The following is a 16008-nucleotide window of genomic DNA, read 5'->3' on the forward strand; positions in this document are numbered from 1 at the left end:
CAGCTTCATTTTAGACCAACTGTCCCTGCCTCCGTCCAAGAAAAGCCCATCTTCCCTGCCAGGCGCTTCTTCAGATGCCCCTGTAGACAGCCATGCAGCTCCCGATGCCAATCGCTACCTGAGGCCTGTTGCCCACCCACAGCAGCCCCTGGCATCGGCTGAGAGAATCAACGGAGGACTGTCTCTAGGATACCCAGTGAGCACTGACCACATGGAGATGGTCAGGGGCCCAGATCCTGGAGGAGGCACAGCCAACTCAGCGAGATCCCAGCCAGGAACACGGTGCACCTCGGGCCAAGGTGGAGGACTCGCCAACCCTCCACGTAGGACCCGGGGGAACGGGAAAGGGCCCCTGGAGAAAGGCTGGAGGGATGCTCAGAAACCACTGACATCAGTCCACTGGGCACAGCAAGGAACTGGGTGTTCTTCTGGTGCCAGTAATACGGGCAACTCAAACATTTCGATAAAGCGAAACTTCCATTTGAAGATGAATATAAATAATCGATTCTTGATTTGGGATGGATGGATGGATGGATGGATAGATGAGGGTGTCTGTGCCAAGTTTACAGGCTGCAACCTTAGCCAGTTTTAAAGATGGAGTCCAATCAGTAAACTTAAAAAGCCATTATAAATTATCCTGGGTCTTACACAAATTCTACTTGCCTGCACTACTTTATCTTATACTCAGAAGAAAAGGAAAGAAACGGCCTGGCCAAGGGGCCTAAAGTGAGACCCACCTACCCCTGAAAGTAACGGCTGAGGCCAAACAAAACTGCCAGCCATACCATCGACACCCTCTAAACACAGCAAAGGGCCTGCATACAGGCGGGGGGCTCACACAACCAGAGGGGAAAAACAGACGGTGCCAGTGAGGTCCAAAACCTATCGTTCTGACCTCACACTAGGAGCATCCTCTGAAGCCTGCCCCCCACCTTGCTCCCCGCACCTCTGGCCCTACCTCTGGGGGGAACTGGATGTCGGTCCTGGCACCACTCTCCAGCAGCAGCTTCACCCCGTCCACGTCCCCGGCCTTCACAGCGAAGAACAGGACGTGCATAGGCACGCGGCACAGGTTGGGGTCAGCGCCTCGATGCAGCAGGCAGTTGATGGTCAGCCACATGTTTCTGTGTCTGGAAGGATCAGTATGACATGTCATAGGCTGGAAGAGAGGCACAGGAGGCTGTCTGGACAGCACCCCCAGTTAAGACAGGTGCTCTCCAGTGGAGGATGCTCAGAGACACTGACCTCATGGTGCCCTGAGCCCCACTGTCCTGCCCTCCCAAGACCTCCAGCCCCTACACGGAACAGAGCAACCCATCTCACCAAACCACCCTAAGCGAGCCAGCCTGGGCAAGTGCAAGTCCAGCTGTGGCCCTGCCTGGCATTGGCCCTCGGGGCCACTTAGCCTCACTGAAGCCACCAATGTGTTGGAGTGTGGGATAGGGACCAGACCACCCTCCTGTGGTGTCTTTGAGGTGATGACAGAGAGTACCTGGAACACCAGGGTTCAAGGTTGTACCATGCACACCAGACATGCGCACACTCACATCCATACATACAAAATGCACACCACACACACATAAACACACACACACATACACACAAATATATACCATACCACATACACAGCGACTCACACACCACATACACACACACACCACACCACATACATACACACACACACACCACCACATATACACACTGACACACACTACACACACACAAATACACACCACACTACATACACACACTGACACATACCACACGCACACATACACAAAAACATACTGCACCACATACACACACTGACACACATGCATACACACACTGACACATACCACACACACACAAAAAAACATACCACATCACATATACACACTGACACATACCATACACACACACACATACACCACCACATGCACACACTGACACACACACATATACAAAAATATACCATACCACATACACACATTGACACATACCATACACACACACACATACATATCACACTGCATACACTCACTGACACACACACACACATCTCTTATGGGGGGAAGATGGGCTGAGGCCTGGGCTTGGAGGGCCCACCTGGGTGGGCTTGGACAGCAGCACTGCTGGGCAAGGAGAAGGGCAGGGAGGAGAATGGCTGTGATGAGGAGCTGAGCCGGTGGTGAGAATGGCGGAGGGCATGGGCAGCACAGAACCAGGGTGGGGTGGGCAGGAGGACAGTAGAGAGACCAGGTCACTCTAGAGCAGTGGTTCTCAAACTTCCTGCTCTCGGGACCCCTTTCCACTCTTAAAATTCTCTGAGGACTCCAAAGAGATTTTGTTTATGTGGATTCTATTCATTCATGTCTAATGTATTACACATTAAAACTGAGAATTTTTAAAATCCTCACTAATACATTTAAAAAGTAACAATAACAAAGCCATTGTATATTAACATGAAATATTTTTGTGGAGAATATGTATCTAGCTGCACCAGAACCGCCCCCCCCCCTCCCCAGAGGGATCCTCCGAGTGCTCCTATGATGTCGGGACTTGGTCATGTGGACAGACTGCCTCACTAAGATCGTCCCCAGGTGGACATGTGTCATGAACAATATGTGGTGCATGCAAATGCTCCAAAATTCTAATTCCCACTTCAAAGCTGGGATGTCATCACTGTCAACAGTGTCAACTGTCCTTAAAGTGAAAGCTAACTGTTAAGAGAGTGAATGACCGCCATGTGCCAGCCAATCATGCTGTCAACTAAACACGGTGGCCATGGGGAGGGCTGGTGACTGTGTGCCACTCAAGTCATTGAAGTGCTTTCCCTCCAAAACCTTCCAACTGTGGTTTGAGGCAGATGTGCTTCAGGCATCCTCCCCACCTTGTCACACAGAATGTTAAGAGGCATGGGCTCACAGTCAAGATGTAATAAATCAGCCCTAGCCGATTTGGCTCAGTGGATAGAGCGTCGGCCTCCAGACCGAAGGGTCCAAGATTCAATTCTGGTCAAGAGCAAATGCCTGGGTTGTAGGCTCAGTCCAATGTGCAGGAGGCAGCCAATCAATGATTCCCTCTCATCATTATGTTTCTATCTTTCTCTTCCTCTCCCTTCCTCTCTGAAATCAATAAAAATATTTTTTAAATGATGTAATAAATCAGTCATTTCTGTGGTGTCAGCAAGTGCAATTCTAAGTGAAACCAGCATTCTATTGTGCATGTGTTGCATAGGTGAAGAAATGTCATACAACTGTCACCTGACCATGTCACCTGACCATCACACAATTGTCACATAAGTCACACGACTATCACACAGACTTAGGATTACTATGAGAATCATTTCAACCTTGCAGGTTCCCTGAAAGGGTCTGAGACCCTCCAGGGGACATGGGACACAATTTGAGAACCACTGGTCTAGACTGTGAGGAGGGGGGCAGGGTACATCCATGCTGAGTGTATGGAGGTGATAGTGTGTGAACCCCTGTGTGGTGCCCACTGCCCATGTGCCAGTCTAGGGCACACTCCTGGACTCCCTCCTGCCTGTCCCTCAGAAGCCATAGCCAGGCCCGCACTGCCAAGCCTCCAGAGAAGTCCCCTGCCCCAAGACCCTTAGAGATAAGGCACAGGCACTAGAAAACATCCCCTCCCAGGGGAGCAGGAAAGTGATGCTGACCCTGTGACTCACCCTGACCGTGACCCTCGGCCCTGCTGCTCACACACCAGCCACCTACTTGGTCATGGTCCATGCCATCTGCCTCATGGTTCCTTTGTCAGAGATGGCCTCAGGGGAGGGCACCTTGAGCATGCTGTAAGCCCTGGCACTCTTCTCCAGCATATTCCATGACAACCTGATGGAGTAGTTCTGCACGCAGTGGTTAGACTCAAAGTTGGTCTCGGTGCTGCTGCACGGCGTGCACCGGTCCAAGCTCTCCAACACATCTTCCAGCTCCTGGCCCTGGTCGCTGATGCTGACGCTGCCCCTCGGCAATGTGGACTCCCACCTCTGGGGGCTGTCCCTCCAGATGCTGGACTTCGGGCTCTCTGAGATGGGTACCAAGTCATCATTGTACATTGAGTCTGAGTCACGGAATGCGAAGGAGGAGTAGTGACTAACTGAGAGTTTTTGAATTTCCTTTGGAAAGCACTAAAAAACATATTAGAAGGAAAAAGATTAGCATGGCAACTCCATTAAACACCTTCTTTCCCAAGGATCTGTGTGCATGACTGAGAGCGGCCTTCACAGGACTTGGGCTGACAGTGCTGAGACAGCAGTGCCCACGTGCCTTCCCTAAAACCCACAGAGGCAGCAAACGCCTTGGAGGCCCCTCACACATACCTGAGCCATACAGCATCCACTAGCCACGCATAGTCACAGCACACAGAGCAAGACCCTTCCAACACCAGGCACATGTAAGTGTGAAGATATCAGAATGAGACCATAAAGTGTCTCCTCACTGGCTACACACTGAAGTGTCAACCAAGGGTCAGTGGCACCAATTCACCTCCAATAGGAATCCCCAATTTAGGGTGGGGTGAAGAAAACTTTATTCAGAGCAAACAGCTCAATAGAGCAAACAGAGCAAACAGCTGTGGAAAAACCACCACTATGAAGCCTAAGCCAAGGAAATGCAGTCAGTCTTCATTCTCTAGTGCAGTGGTCACCAACCTTTCGGACCTCACGGACCACCAGTGGTCTGCAGACCACTGGTTGGCGACCGCTGCTCTAATGGAAAGGGAAAGTGTGTTCTCCAAACCAGAGGGGAGTTGGCTTATAGAGAGACAGGAGTCCCTGCCTCTGATCCCTGACTGATCCATCTTCATGCAAATGAGGACTCCAAATCCTTGCAATCTGATTGGTCCAAAAGACACTGTCTTGATGGATCAGAAATAAACTGCTCTGATTGGTCAATGAAGATGACAGGGGCGGGGGAGGAGACACACAGAAGATTAATATAGCTCTGATGGGATTGGAATAGCCTCCGTCCTGTTGGTTGAAATAGGATTCCAGGAACTCCTCTGTAAGGGCTGGCTCAGATGGCAGAGACATGGTGCAGGCAGGCAGTTCGGTGCAGAGGCAGGTAGTTGAGTGAAGGCTTCTATCTGACATGCAGTTTATATGCAAGGACCCTGTGTGGAAATAGCTGCTAGGCTCTGATTTTGTTTGTTTGTTTGGTTTTTAGTTTGAGCCCAGTTAGCCACCAGGAGCCCTTCTTAGTAGATATCTTCTTTATCAGGGTCCATAGAAGTGATAGGTCATGGATACATTAGATTAAATGAAGTATGTTAATAAAAGTAATTCCATCTTTAACATTTCTGTGTGGCTTCTAGAAAATTTTAAAATTGTACACGGGCTCCCGCTGTAGCTCAGTGTGTTTCTGTGAGGTGACACTCTTCTTCATCTGGGCTTCAGAGGCTGCCTTCTCCAAAGACAGACCCCAGACCAGCATCAGCATTGCCAGCAATGCACATTCCCGGGTCCCACCCCACACCCACTGAGGCAGAGATGCTGGGGGTGGGGCCCAGCCACCTGTGATTATTCTTTTCTGTAAATACTTGAGGTTTGGAGGCCTAGGAGTCTGTCTTGACTCCAGCCCTGTGATGCAAACCAGCTGTGACGGTGCATAAAGGTTGACATGGCCACGTTCCCACAGCGCCACCTACAAGGACAATCCTGCTCCAGGTGGCTCCACATTCACTCACGTTTGTAAGCCACTGTCCTTGGGGGCAGTGCAGGGGTCAAAAAGGAGCCTAACCCCACAGAGAGGAAAAACAGACAGCTGGGAGACAGGGAGGCACAAACCTTCACCAACCACATGCAGCAAGCGAACCTGTAAGTCCATTCTCGGGCGTCTTCATGAGAGAACTGGGGAAACTGAACACGACGGTATTAGAGGACATTAGAAAATTCACTTGATTTGTAAAGCTGGGATAACAATGCTTGTTGTTGTGTTAAAAAGACAGAGAGAAGATGTGTCTTTAGCTGGTGGAGACACATAGGGAAGTCTTTATGGCTGAAGCCATCTGTGGGGAACCTACTCTAATGTGACACCAGCTAGGGCGTCAGGCCAGGGAGCATGAATGAGGGAAGATGAGCCACATGTCAGGGACTTTCATCTGGATGACAGATCCATAGAAGTTCATTGCACTGTGTTCTTTTGTGGTTATCTAATATTCTTCAGAATAAAAGTTTAAAAACAAAATAAGGGAGTGATTTTACAAGAATTTAAAGAATAGAATTAAAAGGCATTATGGGCCCAATTCCTTCATCAAGAATTAATTTACTCTGAGTGTATGAGGTCGCCTCTAGGTACCAGGTCCCTGAGGACGCTCAGCCGGTCCCCACTGCTCCTTCCTCTGCCAACTCCAGACTCTCCTGAGCCCACACCCCCTGGAGTGACTGTGGGGACCAAGCAACCCTGTCTGTCTGAGAGGCTGCCACTGAAGGTGACTCGGCACGAGAACAAGAATCACCACCACCTCTGTTCATGAGATCACTTTTGACCTTGAAAGTCAGTCGTTATTGTAGTGAACAACTTCTGACCTAGAAAAACTGAGGATACACACCCATGAGACATAAACTAATGCTGCTGTAAAAACAAAGCAGAAAGGACAGCTTTGGCTTCCAAACCCTCACTTCTGGTTTTTGGCCTGCGTTCTCATCAGTCCTGACTGCTGGTCACAGAGTGTCTGCAAAAAGCCTGACCATGGTGCCCTTCAGAGCGAGCACAGAGGAACTGAGGTGGCCCAGAGGCTGAGCGTGTCTCCTGACACATCAGGGACCACAGGCAGGCCCTCCGGACAGAAGCCTAAGGCCACCTGGGTGGGAGGCCTCTGTCTCCTGCCTGCTTGCACACTGGACCTCCCGGGCAATGGCTCTGGACTCCTCCCCACACACGCCTCTCACCACCAGGTTGGGCTGGTGGCCTCTGAGCTCCCATGCAGGACTTGAACTTGAGAAGCAGAGTTAGAGAGAGCATCTGGTCACCTGAAGAACTCTGTCTGTGGGGGACACAGGATGGGCTGAGTAAACGCCTTTTCCGGAGAAAAAACTTGAAGAGACTGGGAGGAGACGAGGGATGAATACAGACTCGTCGGGCCACAGGGACATTTTCCAGATTAACTTCACCAGCACCACACACGAGGCCCAGGACCACAACAGGAAGAAGCCCTCAGCCCCTCCCAAGGCTTTCTTCGTGGATTTCGGGCTCAGTCTGCCTCTCATGGCTGACAATCAGGGCCCGGGGTCTGCTCCTAGGGGTGGGGATCTCTCTGTGTGGGTGTGGCCCCACTGCCCCTGCTCAGGAGATGTGGACACCAGGTCTGCCTACACCGCAGAGAACTGGCCCCTCCACTGCGACTTGTCCTGGAGTCTGGGCTGAAATGGGGGAGAAATGCCGACAAGCAGAAAGGAATCAGAGGTTCCATAACAAATTAAACACGGGCTGTCCCGTGACCCATTTCTGGGCATGGGCACGCACAACTTAACTATGGGGATTTCATCGCTGTGCCACCACCACAGAGGCACCTACACAGACCTAGATGGTATGACCCACTCACACCTGGGCTGTGTGGGTGTCCCCGTCATAAACGCATCACCATTGATCAAACTGTCACCCACAAAAACCGGAAGCAGGAGCTCAAACTAGCGCATTCAGACAGCACCACCTATAAGAGGAGGACCATGAGAGGGGTCTCAGGGCCCCAGCTGCTGTGTACGTGGCTGTAAGGACACGTCCCTCAGAGTCCGGGCAGCAAGCTCTGAACACCCTAGCAAGTGTGCAGGCTCTGTCCCTGCTTCCGGGCCGCGGGCCTTATGGTCTTCTCACCCATCTGAACCTGGTCCGTGTGGGGAGGGGAAGCTGGTGGGCAGCTTGGAAGACAGAGAGGTGACGGTGGCAAATGGGAGCGGAGGGAAGGGGGTAGGTGGGCGGTGGACACTGAGCCAGGCCGGTGGGGCCCATGGCTGACCTGGGGCTCGGGCACCGTCCTCTCGGCGATGTTGGGCCTGAAGGACGTGGCTGGGTAGTAGAGGAGGAAGCACATGTTGAGAGGCGTGAGGCCCTCATCCGTGCACTTGTTCACGTCAGCCCCGTTGTCCAGCAGCAGATTGATAATGTTAATGTGACAGTGAATCTGGAGGAAGAAGGCTGGTCTCACAAGGACAGCAGGCTCCCTCAGCCAGGGGCGAGACAGGCATCTGATGCTCACGTGGGACACAGCTTCCCCGAGTGAGGCCTCACGCCAGCCTGAACTCCGAGACAGAGACCTGAGCTCTTGCTTGGGCTGGGCAAGGGGCATCACACATGTGACCAAGACATGTGACCAAGGCATGTGCCCTCACCCTTTCCACTTGACCCCATACGTCCACTTCGAGTCTGGGAGGACTGCAGCTTCACCGAACGGAGAGGGAATGTCCCCCACCCACTCGAGGGTGCCATCACCAGGGGCCTCAGGGGTCAGTGCTCCTGCAGGGCAACCCTGCAGCAGACACAGCATGGGAGGGAGGGATGCTCACTGCGGCTGCAGCGAGCACCGTGTAGCCCCGTGCGTCGGCCACGTCGGGACTGGCAAGGTTGTCCCTCAGGATCCCATAAATCCAGTCGTAGTTCCCTTCCTCGGCCTTCAGGATCATCTCCTTGGCAAGCCGCTCCTTGGGGCCACGGCATGCAAAGCCACTCCGATCCCCCTCCAGGATGGCACCCATGTTCCAGCTGGAGTGTTCCTTCTTGTTCCTGGCAATACAAGAGTTTCAGTGGACCCAATGCCGCCACCGAAGGGGCCGTCCTGAGCCCTCCTTCCCACACGGCCTCTCCTCCTTCCAGGGCCCGGAACTGCCCAGCCTTCCTCCTTCCCCTCCCCGTCAGCCACAGTCAGCATGGATGTGGCACAGTGGCGGGACACACTGCCTGCAGGTGAAGATGCTCAGGCTAAGCATCTGCCCTGGGTGGCAGTGGCTGCAAGGAGCACACACACACAGGTCTGGCACTCAGCACCAAGCAACCACATCCCACCTCTGCCCTTTTGCATTCCTATTTGAGTAGAGAACATGCAAGTCCCACGATCCATTTACCACACACACTGAAGCCTGTGTGCACAGTCAAGAACCTGTGGTTTTATGGTAGCTTCTGTACCCAATAGTCTTCAAAGACTGACTACGGGCTCAGCTGATATTTGCATGATGGATGAATCAATGCATCAATAGATGAAGAAGCAAATGGATGGGTGGATGTGTTGATGAATATAAATGAATGGATGGGTGCATGGATGGATGGATGAATATGGATGGATGGATGGATGGATGGATGGATGGATGAGTGGGTGGATGGATGGACAGATGGATGGATGAATGGATGGATGGATGGGTACAAGAATGGATGGATGAATATGGATGGACGGATGGATGGATGGATAGATGAGTGGGTGGATGAGTGGGTGGATGGATGAATGAGTGGCTGGATGGTTAGATGGATGGACAGATGGATGGATGGATGGATGGATGGGTGCATGAATGGGTGCGTAAGTAGCCGCTTGTACTCATAAACATGCATTCTAAAACAGTTTAGTGATATCTGAAGACAAAATTTAAGAAAGGGATTAGAATATTGAAAATTTTACTTAAGAAATCAGTCTCCCTTTGGTGCTGCTAACTATGGCAGGGCTGTGAGGTGGGGGAGCCTTTGGAGACCAGCGGCTATCTTTGGAGAAGCCAGAGGCCTGGCCAGCCCCCAGCCCACTCTTGCCCTGCTCCCCTATCCTTGGCTGTCTGGCCAGATCCATATTAAGACATCATGGTAATAACAGTCCCTTCTCTTTGTGTGGACCTTGTGCAGAGACTTGACCATCTAATCACAGGCAGGACCCTGTGCAGGTCCGCAGATGTGGGGCACTAGCTCTGACCTATACAGAGGAAACATGCACAAGGTCCCAGCACCAGGATGTGACTCAGCCCCATGGGATCAGGAGTTTACCCTCTTCCATGCCCTGGCTCCACTCTCACTGAGCAGACTCCCCCGGAGTAGGCCAGCAGATCCCCCACCCCCACAGCCCTCCCAGGCATGTCCCAGCCCACAAGCCCTGGCACCGGCCTTCCCTCCCACTCATCATTGGGCTGTGCCAATCCATTAAAAAAAAGAAGCCTATTTACATCAACCTGACAAATACCCCAGGCGCCAGGGCCATCAGGGCAGCAGGAGCGGACCCCCAGACATCGCCGAATGGCAGCCCTGATTACCTGAACTTGTAAGTGTGTTTTTGGATTTTGACCATCAAAGGGGTCTCATTTTTGATGAACCACGGTTCTCCGTCCTCAACAAACGGAGGAATATCATGCAGGAAGATCCGGGAGTCCAAGTCTCTTCGGAAAGAGCGGGTAATGGGCATGTGGGTGTTGTCCGTGGAGTAGAGATACACATCCGGGGGCAGAGTCAGGTCGTCGTTCAGCAGGAACTGCTTGTAGTCGTAGAAAAACGGGTCCCGCTCCTGCTGCAGGTCCCAGTGCATGGTCTCCTCCTCAGAGAGGCTGATTCTGGCGGGGGAGTGCGTGAGGAAGCCCTGGAACTCGGGGTAACTGCTGATGGAGACGCTGCAGGGTATTTCCGTGCACAGCTTGATCAGGTGCTCCCGGAACCACAGCCCCACTTCCTGGCTGCCGTCGGGGTAGGTCTCGATGCCCGGCCCAAACCGCTCGTCTGCTTTGTACAGCCCCTGAAAAACAAGTCCCGCCAGGGCAGAGGGAGGACTCAGCAGGGCTGTAGGCTCTGCCACCAGTTTCTTAAAATCAAAAGAAGAAATGCCTTCATTTCCCCAACAAATCTCCATTGAGGCTTCCCATGTCCCAGGTACAGGGACCTACAGCAAATGTGTAAACACAGACACCTCGGTGGAGGATGTGTGGTCAGGGGTGGACGGGTCCTTTCTTGGAAAGTGGGGACATGACCAGGGGTCTCAAGGTGGAAGTGTGTGTGGGATGTCAGGAGGGGCCCATTTCAGGGAACCCCCTGCAGCTCTAACTCTAGGGGCCCAGCCCAGGTGCTCCAGCAGCGTGTGGGTGAGGCGCCAGGCTCCGGGTCAGACAGACCCCAGCAGGTGTGAATAAGGAGGAGGAGGAGCTGATCCTTGCTGCCCATAAACCTAGCAGAATGCAGCAATTCCTGGGCCTTTCTGGATGCTTCCACCAGGTATGGAGTCGGAACAGCCAGGAAGAACAGATGAGAAACTATGAGTGACAATACAGCCCCCAGGACAAGGGAGCCTGGCCGCACAGTTCCCTGCAGGGCACGCAGAGAAACACTCAGTTCCCAGGGACCTGATCTTTCCTGCAATGGCGCTGATGGATGTCTGGAGGTTGTGGGAGGGCAGAGGAATTTTTATGAGGAAGTATCTTGTCATCAGAGCTATAATCACAAATGCAGACTCTGCCAATCACCCGATGGTTAAATAAGGAAGGTGTGTCCACAGATGCTACTTCTTGCAGGTTTTAAATTTTCTGTTTTTGGTATGTGTTGTCAGCCAATGGTCACTGGTGCCCATTCAAGGACAACAGGAATCCCGAATTTGGGGTGCAAAGAAGAAGGACACTTTATTCAGGCTGTGATCTGCTCTGTTCCAAGCAGGCCAGGAAAAGGGAAAGGGAAAGTGCTTCCCAGAGGTAGAGGGGACTTAGCTTTTACAGACAGAAGTCCCCGCCCTTGGCCCTGATTGGTCTGTCCTCTTGCAAATAAGGACTCCAATTGCTTGCACTTTGATTGGTTCAAAAGGCACTTTCCTGATTGGACAGAATGGAGCTGCTCTGATTGGTCAGTGAAGATGTTGATGGGGATATAGCTGCACTGCTCCATGTGAATGGGGAAAGCCTCAGTCCTACTGGTTGAAATAGGATTCCAGGACTCCTCTATAAGGGCTGGCTCAGATGGCAGAAACAGTGCAGGCAGGCATTCAGTGTAGAGGCTTCTCCCTGAAGTGCAGTTTGCATGAGAAGCTTCTGTGTAGAAATGGCTGCTAGGCTCTGCTTTGTTGTGTGTATTTTTAAATTTGAGCCCAGTTAGCCACCAGGAGCCCTACTTAGCCCTACTTAACATCTGCTTTCTCAGTGTCCACATTGATTACTTTTTTTGATTCTTATTTTTTGTTAATCCTCACCTAAGGATATTTTTTTCCATTGCTTTTGCAGAGAAGGGAAGGTGGGAGGGAGGGAAAGAGAGAGAAACATTGATGTGACACATCAATTGGTTGCGTCCTGTACACACCCTGACTGGGGGCGGGGAGCGAACCTGCAACCGAGGTATGTACCCTTGACTGGGAGTTGAACCCTACACCCTCAGGTTGACACTCTAACCACTGAGCTACCAGCCAGGGACGCAGTGTTTATTTCTGAGCAAAGAATCTTCTAGGAAATCATTCTAAAGGTCACCAGCAAACATGGCAGGATCCGTGAGCAGGCCATGACCTCAGCACTGTCTGGAGGCCATGTTCATGCTGCTATCCATCCCTCAAGACTGCAAGAAATGAGGGATTATGTGCTGCCCTGAGGAGAGGGGGCAGGAATATGTATGCATATTTGCTGAAATTTTGTAGGTGCAAAGATAAAACATCAGCAATGACAAGGGAGGGTTCAGAATGTTAGAGTTCAGGATGTTAGAGAAAAGTGTACTCCTCTGGGTGGACCCGTTTGCTAGATTTGACTAGGAAAATAGCAGTTTTTCAAAACAACAATGAGGTACCATCTCACACCTGTCAGAATGGCCATCATCAACAAATCAACAAACGACAAGTGCTGGAGAGGATGTGGAGAAAAAGGAACACTTGTGCACTGCTGGTGGGAATGCAGACTGGTGCAACCACTACGGAAGACAGTATGGAGTTTCCTCAAAAAATTGGAAATGGAACTCCCATTTGACCCTGTGATCCCACTTCTAGGAATATATCCCAAGAAACCAGAAACACCAATCAGAAAGGATATATGCACCCCTATGTTCATAGCAGCACAATTTACCATAGCTAAGATCTGGAAACAGCCTAAGTGCCCATCAGTAGATGAATGGATTAGAAAACTGTGGTACATCTACACGATGGAATACTATGCTGCTGTAAAAAAGAAGGAACTCTTACCATTTGCAACAGCATGGATGGAACTGGAGAGCATTATGCTAAGTGAAATAAGCCAGTCAATGAAGGAAAAATACCACATGATCTCACCCATTCATGGATAATAAAGACCATTGCAAACTTTTGAACAATAATAGATACAGAGGCAGAGCTGCCTCAAACTGATTGTCAAACTGCAGTGGGAAGGCCAGGGAGGGTTGGGGGACAGGAGGGAGGGGAGTAAGAGATCAACCGAAGGACTTGTATGCATCCTTATAAGCATAACTAATGGACATAAGACACTGGGGGGTAAGGGAGGGCAGGGGTTTGTCAAAGGCGGGGGGGGGGGGGGAAGGACACTTATGTAATACCCTTTGTAATACTTTTAGCGAAAAAGAAAAAAAAGAGAAAAAAAAGAAAATAGCAGTTTTGTACATAATTACAAAACTAAATTAAAGCAAGATTTAACAATAGACTCTTAAGCCATGAAAGCAAAATAGCACACGTGAATGTGGCTCTATATCCAGTGGTGGATTGGCCCCAGAAAGGAATCCTTCCATGGGATTTGACCCTGGTGGGACAGGCCGGGAGACAAAAAGAAGGCCAAGGAATCTTGAACTGTCTTCAGAAACCATGATGGTGGTAGTGATGCTATGTTGTTATCCTGAAACCATTACAGATATTTTATGAGACAAAGCAAATGAGAAATTTTGTTAATAGTTAGAAACTAATATTGTTAGGACTAAGAGAAATGTAGGCAGACACAGCAGCAGAGCTGTGAGTGAAAGCCCCACCCTCCTACACTGCAGCTGGAAATATTAGGAGAAACGGGGGATGTCTTTTCTCAGCAAGAAATATATTTTTGCCCTAGCCAGTTTGCTAAGTGGTTAGAGCACCAGCCCTGGGACTGAAGGGCTGCAGGTTCGATTCTGGTCAAGGGTACATACCTTGGTTGCAGGCTCAATCTCCAGCTCCAGTTGGGGCATGTGTAGGAGGCAACCAATCAATGTGTCTCTCTCAGGTCCTTTCTCTCTCTGTCTTTCCCCCTCCCTTCCACTCTAAAAATCAGTGGGGGGAAAACAGCCTTGGGTGAGGATTAACAAAGAAAAGGAAAAAAAGAAAAAAAATGTACTTCTAGATCTACTACTGAAAAGGCCTAAAAATAACAACCACCAACAAGGCAGTAACGAACACCCAGACTGTGGTTCCTAAACACTGTGTCCCACTAAAGGGACCACGCTCCCTAGACAAACAGTCAATTCTGGTCCAAGGTGGGAGATGCATGAAGGAACTTGGAACTACTTGTCACCGCAGAAAGCGAGAAAATGACCCAAACCTGCAGGAACTGTGTCAAAATCGCAAGAGCTAAAACATAGAGGCTCTCCCTGACCAAAGGTGGGACAATCTGGGTATCAAATAGCATAATAACAGCAAGGGATTGAAATATATCAACTATGTTAAAATCCATGAGTTTATGAAGATACTAAAAAAATTAACCATCATTGGCCACCTGAAGGGTGTAAAGAAATGGATTCACGGTGGCCCTGTTCCCACCTGCACATGCAGCGGCCCCGCCCCTCACCCACACTCGGAGCCCCATCCCCTCACCTGGAAGAGCCTTGTCTTCATGTACATAGTGCCGTAGCCTTCTCGGAAGCTAAGGTAAAACATGCCAGTGAAACTGGAGCCATCTGGCCACATGTAGGTGCCAAAGCCATGGCGGTGGTCCCGGTAAAACTGCCCATGGTAGGACTGTGGACAAAAAGCTCTGTGACAGGCATGTCTGAGAAGCTGCCCCTCACCACCCAGACCCCTACAGGACCCCTCCCGGCTGAGCCACCATGTCTGGCCAGCATGAATGGGGACCAATGGGGTTACAAACTCAAGGGGTGCCTGGACACAGGGTCCTCTTCAAGTTCGGTGGCCAACGTGACAGAGCTTAGTCACCCAAATCAGGCACAGGGGGTGCCAGGTGGTTAGTCCCCCCAATGGTCATGCTCCCTCCTGCCTGGCTCAGGTGAGGGAGTGAGGGGGAGGTGTCAGAACTGCCCAGACATCCTGAGTCAGAAAGGGGGAGGCCATGATGGGGTCAGTGCCCACCCTGGGTTTAGGCAGAACCTGTCTCCCCTCAGGAGCTCTTGCCTAGGCTCAGCTCTCATCTTGTCTGGCCTCTACTCAGCTTCTCAGACAGCAGGCTGGCCCAGGGAGTGGGGGGCTGCCAGCCTCCGGGTCACCCATGTGGCCCTAGGGGGAGGGGTGTGGGCTCTGACTAAGAACATGGATGTGGCTTTGATTTAAAACTCCTCCATGGATGGGGGCCTCTGTCTGTGTTAGGGGTGGGGCTATCAGAGCCGGCCCTCCAATGGGACCCCGGAAGGAACAGAGAATGTGAGGTCCAATTGCCAGACTCGACTGTCATGTGTGTCAGACGGTTGCCTTCTGCACTAGAGGCGGGCTGGACAGCACTCAGTCGACTGTCAGTGCTCTGCACAAAGGGGATGCACTATTGCCTGCTTCCTGTCCCTTTTCTTTCCTCTAGCAACTGAGATGTCTCCCCATTCATTTGTCAATGGACTGACCCTACCTTCATCCCCCACACATGTGACCATGCCTGGCCAGCCAGAGGACTCCAGTCCTAGCCTTGATTTGGGTTTGACCACAGGACCCATCCCCAAGTCAGACCCGGGTCCTGCTGGGGTTTTTCTTCTCTTCCAGGAGTTCATGATGCCACCCCTGTGGGCTTCCAGATGGTGGAAGATAAGTCTTGCCCCCACCTCCACCCTATAAAAATGGGGAGAAAAAGGGCCTGGTGGGTCATTAGAATCCTGAACCCAGCCACACAGAGGACTACGGGACTCCTGTGATGGGCTTCCAGTTACAAGAGCCAACAGGCCCTTTTCGGTTCAACCAGGTCTAATTTGGGGTCTGCTGGTTACT

General features: G+C 51.3%; 1 protein-coding gene across 5 annotated transcripts in view; it reads right to left on the bottom strand.

The window, feature by feature from the left end:
* The window catches only part of ANKMY1 (ankyrin repeat and MYND domain containing 1), a 42446-nt gene that overhangs the window by 21992 nt on the left and 4446 nt on the right, over positions 1–16008 (bottom strand). For 4 of the 5 annotated variants that reach the window (XM_070422538.1, XM_070422537.1, XM_070422541.1 and 1 more), the window contains exons 4-9: positions 14680–14823; positions 10220–10692; positions 8504–8720; positions 7957–8121; positions 3720–4132; positions 959–1130 (exon numbers count right to left, since the gene is read on the bottom strand). In XM_070422538.1, the coding sequence (XP_070278639.1) occupies positions 959–1130; positions 3720–4132; positions 7957–8121; positions 8504–8720; positions 10220–10692; positions 14680–14823 (1584 nt within the window). The remainder of the gene's footprint in view (positions 1–958; positions 1131–3719; positions 4133–7956; positions 8122–8503; positions 8721–10219; positions 10693–14679; positions 14824–16008) is intronic. The other variant, XM_070422539.1, reaches the window with a different exon arrangement.

This window comes from Myotis yumanensis, unplaced genomic scaffold (assembly GCF_028538775.1).
Source record: "Myotis yumanensis isolate MYYU_CA2020_CCGP unplaced genomic scaffold, mMyoYum1.0.hap1 SCAF_8, whole genome shotgun sequence".
Taxonomy (NCBI): domain Eukaryota; kingdom Metazoa; phylum Chordata; class Mammalia; order Chiroptera; family Vespertilionidae; genus Myotis; species Myotis yumanensis.